Source organism: Perissodus microlepis, chromosome 13, assembly GCF_051167445.1.
Source record: "Perissodus microlepis isolate ML-2025 ecotype Zambia chromosome 13, ASM5116744v1, whole genome shotgun sequence".
Taxonomy (NCBI): Eukaryota; Metazoa; Chordata; class Actinopteri; order Cichliformes; family Cichlidae; genus Perissodus; species Perissodus microlepis.
Genome location: NC_140473.1, coordinates 14,376,387 through 14,386,751, shown reverse-complemented (window position 1 = coordinate 14,386,751; position 10,365 = coordinate 14,376,387). Strand labels below are relative to the sequence as shown.

The window sequence follows — 10,365 nt, the reverse complement described above, 5'->3', positions numbered from 1 at the left end:
AACTTTGTACAAGCTCATGATTGATTTTACTTCTATACATACATAACTTTTGGAAATATACAAACTGACACATATTCAATGGGTCACTGGGGTCTTTATCCATCCATTTATTCATAAAAATATTCTTCCTTCTTTCTTTTGATCAAGTCTGCCACTGCTAGTATTCAAACCAAGTGACTCATCTACCATGGCACAAGTTCTCCTCCTTGTGGCATTCGAATGCACAACAATGCCCACACATCAATGCAAAGAGAAGAGAGGTATCAAAATAGGTTTTATTTTTTTTACATAAGAACATTGTCAAAACTTGAAAACATTTTTGCATATAAACCTTTTAAAACAAGGAAACAATGTTTAAATTTCACAGATTGTACAAAAAAAAAAAAAATAGACAAAAATTATTTTTGTGAGTGATTCATCCCCCTCTTTTGCATCTTTTATTTGAACCCACCACCAAAGCAATTACGAGGTGCAGCGTTAAACTGCCAAATGGAGGTCACAGAAACAGCGTGGCGTCTTCAAAACACTCGTAGTGTTCACTGCCTGTTGAGTCTTTCAAAGCGAGAACGACGATGCCGTACAGGACGGCACATCTTCAAAGTCTATGAGGAGCCTTTTAGCCTGTAAGAATCACTGACCCTTTAAGTCTGGGGTAAACAATTATATTATTTAAGGCTCGTTATCTCAATTGTATTTCCATGTTTCTAAAACGCAAAGCAGAACAGAATCAAAATGTACACACACATTAAAACTAGCACCAACCCGTATCTTTTCTTAAGCCAAAGCAACATCGATATTCATCTCTAAACAGACCAACTTGTTTTTGAGTAGAACTCGTGCTGTCAAAAACCGATTGGAGGTTACGTGAATCCTCTCCGAGTTTCTGTCGTCATAGGAAGCTCTGTGGTACTTCAATTATCTCGGTGAGAAATGACAGAAGATCCTGTAGTCCGCTTAGTAATGAATCACCATAAAAAATGTAAACATTGACAATGAAATGTCGATTTCGTTTTAAATATTATTTCTATTTCAGTCGCCCTGCATGCTCTTAAATTGGCATTGTTCCAGACAGACACCTAGCTGAAAAGGTGGTGCTTTTCCATTTTCCTCTCAAACCGCAGCTTTCTTCTTGGTGAAAATCTGAATTATTTGTTGTTTGGAGAGTGAACATTAAACAGCTGTCTTATTAATATTTAATACATGTCCTGAGAGTTTACATTTAACTACTTATGAATACGCTGCATAACAACAGAGTTGGTTGCAGGCTCTATCTGAACCATCCCAAACTCAAAATTTCAACATGCACGGCTCTGGAAACCAATCGGAAGAAAGAAACATGCACTGACTTCTTTAATGATAATCTCTACTTCCTGCAGTGCTCGCTGTTACAACAATCAGCTGTTAATCATCCTCAATTTGTATTAGACTAAATCTTTAAGCAGCGCCAGATCTTTCTTCCATTTTTTTCCCCTCACATTTGCTTCAGAGTCTGTGTCACAGGAGGTCCAAAAAACAACTAATAATAGAATACTACACTAAATAATAAACTACATTACCAATCTGATACCCCTCCACAGCTAATATCTGTATAATTTCACTCAACTGGACATTTATAACACACTCACTTCTGTATATAACCCATCAAGTGTTCAAGTCCATCCACCAGCAGCTTAAACGGGCCCTTATACTCTTAAAAGAACAGCCACCTTAGTAAGTCAGTGCAAGTGAGGTTGGCACAGAGATGACTTGACCCCCATCACACGCACATACATTGTCCACCCAGCTTTTAATTAGTGTCACCTGTCAGATTCCAGTGCAGCCAAGCCACATAATTCTCAAAAATCATTAGCTCATCACAAATCATTGACCTTGCATCCAAAAAAACAATAACAAAAAAAGATAACAACAGAAAAAAGAAAAATGAATGCAGCCCCAAAAGCAAAAGTTAAACACCGCACTGATTGCAAGCACATGTAAATTAGGGCGACTAGTTGCCGTCACCTTCTCAGGCATTAGCATGTTTATGCTTGATTTTAACTATGGCATCAATCTCATTTCTAAAGCTCGTCTTTTTAAGGCTGAAAACCCCCCAAAACAAACAAAAAAAATCCTTTTCATCTGTCACATTCTCCCATCTCACTTTCACTTTTCTTCCACCTTAAACCCTCTCCCACTCTTTTTTTGCCATTTAGATTTAAGACTGAAGCGTGCGGTTCACCAAACTAGCTGAAAAGCTACCCCACCCATCATCATCATCTTCAGTTCAGCGCTCTACGCCCCAGTGACAAGACAATTCCTCATCAAGCTCTCCTGTCCTGTGCAGAGGCAGAGCTGTGGACTCACTGCTCTGCCTCTGCACAGGACAAGACAATTCCTCATCAAGCTCTCCTGTCCTGTGCAGAGGCAGAGCTGTGGACTCACTGCCCATCAGGCTTCACTTTAAAGAAGTCTGATTCAGCATTCGGTAATGAAGGGGAGCGCGGAGACTTAGGTGGACCGTTGCCCCCCTCTACAAACATGTTCGGGATGTCCTGGCCAAAGTAGATCTTACTGTTAGCTGCTATGGCCTGGTACTTCATCAGCTCCAGGTATTCAGGTGTCAACTTCAGCTGTAAGGATTTAGAAGAGAGACAGCAGAGTGTGAGGATTCAATTAGTGCTGGATCACATTGCTGTTTATGATAACACTTTATCTTAATGTGACTATATACAGCTACATGGCTAAAAATAAATGCAACATTGCAGCTGGACCAACTTCAGTGATGAGCAATTAAATTAACTCTGATCAAGTGGAGCTGCTTCAAGACCTGACTCTTGTCAGGAGGACGGTAATTAATGGTTTGTGACATCTTTCTGCAATTACCCAGTTTGGTAGAGTTTGTCGAAAGTCTGCATCTATTTAAAGTTGATTCTGTTTAGGTCAGGTGAAGTGAGGTTATTAATATCATTACAGCAGGTTTGTGTGGATCCATGCGTTTGCCGTATAAATCTACAAATAAACAAACTAAAACTATGTTACTACAACTGCTGGAAATCGACGCCATAACCTATGCCGTAATCTAACGTGCACTTCCCTGGGAGTTTAGCTACACACTCAGTCGACGCAGCCCGCAACTATTGTAAATGGTCTGTTCAGTACAATAGAGTCCTCCTGTGAATTTCTGGCTACTTTTTCCACCACAGTTTTTAAATTTATCATTGAGAAAATATGGATCATCATCTCAAAATAAGGAATGATAATCATAGCATCAATATAAGAACTCACAAATGTCAACAAATTTCTGGATGCAGACTGTTGTAATGATCAGAACTGACGTGAATGTATGCACAGAGAAGTAGGAAAACGTCAGGGACAAATATGTTTGCCGCTAAAAAACAAACAAACAAACAATTACAAAGAGCAGGGACCAGGGAGGGAAAAAGCCCCAACATTTCAACTGTTTCTATCAGCTGACACCGCATCAGGACACAACCACAAGGTAATTAACACATATTGGACCAGCACAAGCATAAATGCGTCAACAACGTCAGCCACCTGCATAGGTTACATCATGGGCTCTACAAAGAAGTCTAAATCAAGCCTTATTCTCTTTTACATTTTATTACATTTGTATTACTATAGCCACTGCAAAAACACCTCTCAGCAGAGTGTTACTGTTTTAAAACTATACGATCTGTGATGACTGCATTTGATGTTAACAACAAAGTGTTTAAACTGTTTGGGTCTTTTTACCCTGTTTGCTTCAGCAAACTTGGCAGCAGTGTAAAATTCTGCATCAGCCTTAGCTTTCTCTCTGGCCAGGAAGGCAGCATCTGAAACAAAGAAACACTGTTGAATGAGACAAATAAACCAGCACACCACAACTCAGGAACACACAGATTCATGACACAGAAAGGAACCAAAGGATTTTAGGCAGACCCTCTATTTCAGAGATCTTCTTCTCTGTCTCCTTCTCCATCACCTTCTGCTGGAACTGGATCTCTGCCACCTGAGCCACTTTCTGAGCCTCTGTGTGACAGAAAAGAGAAGGCTGAGGTTGGCAGTGGGGTTACGCATGAATAACTTTGAGAGGCAAACTGCTAAAATTGCACCGATGGTCATGCAAATAAAAACTAACTGCCTGCTTTACAGTAAAACAGTGCATTTACCAATAATGGCTTTCTTCCTTTCAGTCTCAGCTTCCTTTTCCACCACCTTCTGAGTCTGAGCTGTTATTAGCAAACGAGTCTTTTCTGCTTCCCTGCACATACACAAACACACACAGACAGACACAGACACACAAGGATAGACACAAATGAGGTTCTTGCAAATATTTTGCTTGCCATGTGGTCTTGCATGAATTGAGTGAGGAAATCACAGAAACTAAACCACATACAAAGTCTATGCTGGTAACTTCAACTGTACAAACTCACATAAGTTCAAAGTTCCTCCTGATAGACTCAGGGATCTTTGGTTTGGTAACACGAACTGCCTTTATCGGAAACAGTAAAAAAAGAGGGAAACAGTGAGGGAAAATTGCTCACACAAATAAAAAGACACATGAAACAGATAGATTGGCCTACTAGTATCTATTCAGACTTTGACTCCTCCCCTCAAACTGGTGAGCAAATGTCATTTATTTTTTTATATATATATATATATATTTTTTTTTTTTTTTTAATTTATTGTGTGTGTGGGTTTGGGGGGAGGGGGTTGTTTGTTTGGGTGACACACTAACATCCGTTTCTTCCTAGCTGTGCACTAATGGTCCTGGCCCATGAGCAGGGGTCATTAAACAAACACTAACAGACAGTAACCGGGTTTACCCCGCGGCTTAAAATGAATTTATAGTTCCTGCAAGAAGCTAATAGGTAATGCAGTAAACAACAGTTTAATCTGACTTCTGTTTTACGTCACCTCAAAGGAAGTATTTTTAACTGTATTAACCTCCTAAGACCCGAACTCTTTCATGGCATGCATTTTTAATTTTTCTTTGCTATTTGGGTTGATTGTTTTTACATTCATCTGGTCCCAAAGAATTACCAGATTTTTTTTTTCACCTAATTTTTGTTTCTGAGAAAAATGAGATCCACATATGAGGACATTCGTTTTAAATTTTGATAGAACAGTGGCAGTATAACGTCCTTGTAAGTGGATATCAGGCCCTTGTAGAGAAAAATTAAGTATTTTGGTCTAGACAACCTGTGTTGTCTAGAGGTTAACACAGGTTAGTGAGGAAGAAAACGTGCGATACGTTTGGGCTATTTGGTGATCAACTGCCAACAAGGAAGAGGAAAAAACAAATAAAAACAAAACTATTAGTGTACTAGTAGGCAGTACAAATGACTGATTGTTAATCTCTACTCTCTGTACATTTGCTGCTAGTGCCTAAATCTAGCTGGTATGAAACTGTGTGTTATTTACCAGCTCCATGATCCATGTGCGATCTCACCTTTTTCCCAATAAACATTCTCTATTTCAGCTGGAAATGTTAAACTATGTATAATATACACTTCTAAGTACTGAGTGTTACCTTAAAGTCTTTGTAAAAGGGACAGAGCGAGGGAATGAGGGAAGGTGGAATCTCAGTTCTGGATGTGTCACAGCACAAAACCAACTAGCTGATTTTATCATCCCTAAAATGTCACTGAAAACGTGCAGGTTATGTGTGTATTTAGGTACCTGTATTGTAAGTCCAGGTGCCATAACATTCAGATCTTTCTGTAATGCCGTCTTCAGATTCTCATCTATGATGTCTGCAAACAAAAAAAAGAAAAAGTTCTAATGTATGATCTAATTTCAGGAATTTCAGGATTGTAGTAAAATGCAACCAAAAGGTACTAACCAAACAACTCAATGTAAACCTCCTGTAGCGTGTGCACGCTGCAGAACTGGTTGAGTTCGTGGTGAATTTTGTTGAAAATTAGAGTTTTGTCGTAATCAGCGGTGTAGTTCCTCACAATGTCCACCACTGAATATAGCAGAACAAAAGCAACAATTACTTTGATGCCAACAGGGTTAATAAGTCAACAAAACAAGGAAGTTTTGCAGTGAAAGAAATTCACAAAAACAAGCTGCACCTGCTGAGGGGACGAGCATGTTCACAACTTCTATCCTGTCAAAATAGATCATCACACCTCCACTGTGAAGAAAAAAAAAATTTCAGGTAAATATATATTAATGTGGGAATGAATTTATTAACAGCTGAATAAGGAAGTTCAGTCACACCTTGTTCCACAAGGCACATTCTTGATCTCATCTGTTTGGAGTGTAGTCTGAAAAAAAACATTGAAAATATTGTGACATAGTTATCAGTATAAGTGATCTGTGTGTTTTCCTTTTTGTTAAAACTGAGCATATAAAATCCAGGGTACAACAGGTTCAACTGCTATTAAACATAGCTGAAGTTCAAACTGAGCATCAAAATTGGGAATAAAGGACTACAATTTGCACAGGATCACAAAAATTGAAATCATGGATCCATCTTGCCTAATTCATGCTTATGGCCATACGACTCCAAGCACCCCCTATCTTTTCTGATTTGCAGGAGTTCTTCATCATTCAAATGCCACAGCCTTAAATGTAATCTCTGTATGATCTTTTGATGGCTGCTTACAGCAGAATAACACAACATGTCATAAAGGTCAAATCATCTCAAACTGGTTTCTTAAACATAACAATCAGTTCGCTGTACTCAAGTCGCCTCCACAGACACCAGATATCAGTCCAAAGGAGCACATTTGGAATGTGGTTGAGTGAGAGATTTATATAATTGATGCGTAGCCAACAAATGTGCAGCAAATGTCTGATGCCATCATGAAACAAAAGCTCTGAGGAATGTTTCCAGCACTTGCTTCAGAGAAGCAGATCTGAAGGCAAAATTGGGTCCAATCTGGTACTAGCAAGGTACCTATTAAAGTGGCCTGTGAGTGTATTATTAAGATTTGAAATTGAGTGCAATGCTACTTTATACGACATTATATAATTTAGGAGCTATACAAGATTACATAAAGAAGTGCATGCTTGTTTCAAGTTAATACAAGCTGAATGCATACAATGTGTAAAGCATATTCTACTATATTACTATGATACTCTTTTACAATTCTGATTGTAAACGTTCGTAAACTGGAACAGTAGTTTTCCAAAACAGCCATAATTCTTCAAGTTACCTGGATATGTTGCCAAGGTCTGGAACAAGACCCAAACTACCACCCTCAAATGAGAGGATATTTGTTAGAATGTTCAGGAACAAGCCAGGAACCACTAAAGCTCAAGCCTGCCATGATCTATTGGAACATCAGCATCTCTGTCCACAGTAAAGGGAGTTTTATATCACCCTAGACTAAGAACATGCAACCAAGAAAGAAACCTGTGTTTCAAAACCAACCAACCAGCTTAACTTTGCAGCTGCCAACAATGACGAGCCAAATGCCTTCTGGAGAAAGGTTTTATGTCAGATGACAGAAAGATTGAGCTATTTTTCCACAATGACAAGACTTATGCTTGGAGGGGTAAGGCTTTCAAACCTAAGAACACTATAACAGCTGTTAAGCATGGTGTTGGCTGTAGCATGGTCTGAGGCTGTTTTGCTGCCAGAGGTACTGGTACATTGCACAAAGTGGATGAAATAACAGCGCATGAGGACCATTTCCAAAATCTTCAACTTCACTTAAAATTAACAGCTAGACAGTTAAAACATGGACACAGTTGGGTGTACCAGCAGGACAATGATCCCAAAAATATATCAAAACTGATTTTCGAATGGATAAACCAGGCTAACATCAAGTTTCTGGAATTGCCCTCCCAAAGCACAAATGAAAATTTATGAATTATGATGCTTAAAAGCCTGGTCTGTACCAAGAAAACAACCAATTTAAATGAACTCTACCAATTCTGCCATTAACGGTGGCCAAATACCCAGACAGAATTGTGCCTGAACTTGTAAAGAGACATTTAAATAAGTATTAGAGGGTTTGTATGTATATATTTCCACGTCTATGTTTAATTCTGACACAGTGTGGATTTGAGAAAATCCTAAATAAATTCAAACCTGTGCAACCAATTCTTGTTTCTTAAAGGCATTAAAGATGTAGGCTGCACAATCATTCTACCCCGGAAAAATAACACCTCAAAGAAATCAATGAAAAACCTAAAATTGCCATGACTTTCATGCCAATGATAAGCGTATGCAAACTTCTGCCCACAACTGTATATGTATTGGCATGTAAATGCTCCATTTACTTGGTGTAAAACAGAGCCCCTGCAGCCACGGTTGAATAACAACTGTTTGCATGCTGTAGCTGACTTATTTATAGAAGATCCCACTCTAGTTTTAAAGCGCAGGCACCTCCTGTTTGAATCTTACATTACACATGCCTTTGCTCAAAGGCCATGTTTCAAGCCTGGAAAGAGAGGCTTACCTGCACTGCTCTGTAGGTGGTAATGAAAGGCAGCATAATGTGATATCCAGGACCATTGGGAGTAGTCAGCAATGCCCCACCTCTGAAACAAATACAAATTATTTGGCCAGAGTTCACAACATTTGATTTTCTTTTGATTATATTTAATGAGGGTGGAAAAAAGAAGAGGACATATAACTTTATAACCATCATTTGAAACAGGGTGCTTACAAATAGCACTCCCACATTTTTAGTACAGGTGTCATTTTCATTAGAAACAGGTGTGATGAGTCAGGCCTGATGTACCTGTAGTACACAGCGAGGTGTCCTTCTTCTATCTTGTGAATAGAGGAGTGCAACATGATGGCCATCACTCCTGTTATTGCTGCAAATACTGCCCCTACATGCGGCATCGTCATCCTTGCTAGCACTCACCTGCAGACAGAAAAGGAAAATACTGAAATATTTATACAACACTAAGCCCTCAGGGCACTGTCACGTCTGTGATCAGATGGAAACTGTAACTATAAACAGCAATACATGCAGTCAAGACTCTTAGGTGAACCATCAGTAATGCATGAGCTGTGCCATAAAACCTGCCTCTTTACATCCAGTAAGTTTATGGTCAACACACTATATGGCTTAGCTTTTCTGCTCCGTGCACCCCGTTTTTCACCCCATTGTAATGAAAGTAAGAGTTTAAGTAAATCATTACACATTCGTTACACACACTCTCATAAATACGCCTTTTATATTCACCAGTGAGACGGTCAGCTATTAACGCAGGTGCACCCAGGTCAAACATGGAAACCTTTATGCCTATGATAGCTGCCTTAACAGCAGTCGATGCATATCATATAGCAACACTATTAGTGACAATTAACGACTTCGCTTAGTTAAAGTACACTTCACGTGTATTTAGTTTAAACATCTAACGGTGACAGGCACGATTAGCTGACAGAAAGACTTGAGAAGGGTAACAAGCAAGTGACTCCTCATCCAACTTATGAAGCAACATATGTGCTTCAAAGCTACAGGTCCTTTGATGTAGCTATAACATTAAAACAAATACATTCTGAAAAAGAAAACACAGGCTTACCCACCACTCGGTTGGTAACGTTTACCCTAGCTGGCTGGGTTGGGTTAGCTAGCTAGCTAGCTGGCTGGCTGCCTAGCTCTCACTGGGTGGGATCGGAAGTGAAGCACTGTTTCAGTGTAGCTTAATGCTAATGTAAGCTTGCTAGGCTACTAGCGTGAAGCAAAGCTTTTAAATCGTCTTGCACTACGACCAAATAATGTTTCAGTAGGTACTGTAAACCACAGGCTTATAATATGTAAAATTACCGCTGTAGCAAACCGTGTCCCCTTCTGATCTTAGCATTCAACGTCCCACCCCCATTTCCCCGCCTCCCACAGGTTTCAATCTTGCTTTGACTCGCTGCATTATGCTGCCTTCAGGACAGTTGGAAATAAAAGAAGTGACATTGTAAATGGGTGGAATTTGTCAAACGATTTATTTTATTTAAAATCTTGATAAAACCTTTTTATTTATACAGATATATAAGACCCAAATGGCTTCGCAAGAAGATATCAGTATGGATATCAATGTTTTACAAAACCAATATTATAAAACAATCGCCAGTCTTTGACAGATGTCCAGAAAAACCAGTGGACTAAGGAAGTTCTTTTCACTTCATTTTTTTTGTATGAATACTATAAAAACATATTCAAATATCTTCTTTTGATACTGGCTGGCTTTTGTTTTGCATTTGCTCTCTGTCAAGATAATCCCACACTGCTTCCATAATGTTAAAGGTTGTGGGGTTGTCCCCTAATCCATGATATATCCTTTGTGGTCTTTTACAGATGGCTGTGAGCACTCACTGTTGTGCCTCTCTCTATATATTGACAACAATTTTAACCAAAAATTTGAAATTTCCATTTATCACTCCATAAAACCTTTAGCGCACCCCGTGGGTATTAAAGG

At 39.1% G+C, this 10,365-nt stretch overlaps 1 protein-coding gene across 3 annotated transcripts; it reads right to left on the bottom strand.

The window, feature by feature from the left end:
• Positions 1-256: 256 nt before the first annotated feature.
• Positions 257-9,807, bottom strand: erlin1 (ER lipid raft associated 1). Of its 3 annotated transcripts, none has more exons than XM_084948923.1 (12): positions 9,723-9,807; positions 8,685-8,813; positions 8,400-8,481; positions 6,208-6,254; positions 6,060-6,121; positions 5,825-5,950; positions 5,662-5,735; positions 4,413-4,471; positions 4,149-4,240; positions 3,919-4,008; positions 3,733-3,812; positions 257-2,609 (listed from the first exon to the last, which is right to left on the bottom strand). In XM_084948923.1, exons 2-12 carry the CDS (start codon positions 8,795-8,797, stop codon positions 2,418-2,420), a joined length of 1,017 nt encoding a protein of 338 aa, XP_084805049.1. In that variant the 5' UTR covers positions 8,798-8,813; positions 9,723-9,807; the 3' UTR covers positions 257-2,417. The 3 variants fall into 3 exon arrangements, with proteins under 3 accessions (XP_084805049.1, XP_084805050.1, XP_084805051.1); XM_084948924.1 differs by lacking the exon at positions 9,723-9,807 and adding an exon at positions 9,478-9,716; XM_084948925.1 differs by lacking the exon at positions 9,723-9,807 and adding an exon at positions 9,482-9,716.
• Between the last annotated feature and the right edge of the window lie 558 nt (positions 9,808-10,365).

What these genes read in the sequence shown, in the direction of transcription:
- erlin1 (XM_084948923.1), bottom strand. Translation starts at nt 8,797, where the DNA reads ATGACGATGCCGCATGTAGGGGCAGTATTTGCAGCAATAACAGGAGTG. An exon ending in CACCTCGCTGTGTACTACAG is followed by an intron (nt 8,482 to 8,684) that starts GTACATCAGGCC and finishes TATTTGTTTCAG; the next exon opens with AGGTGGGGCATTGCTGACTA. An exon ending in GAAGATCTCTGAAATAGAGG is followed by an intron (nt 3,813 to 3,918) that starts GTCTGCCTAAAA and finishes TCTTTGTTTCAG; the next exon opens with ATGCTGCCTTCCTGGCCAGA.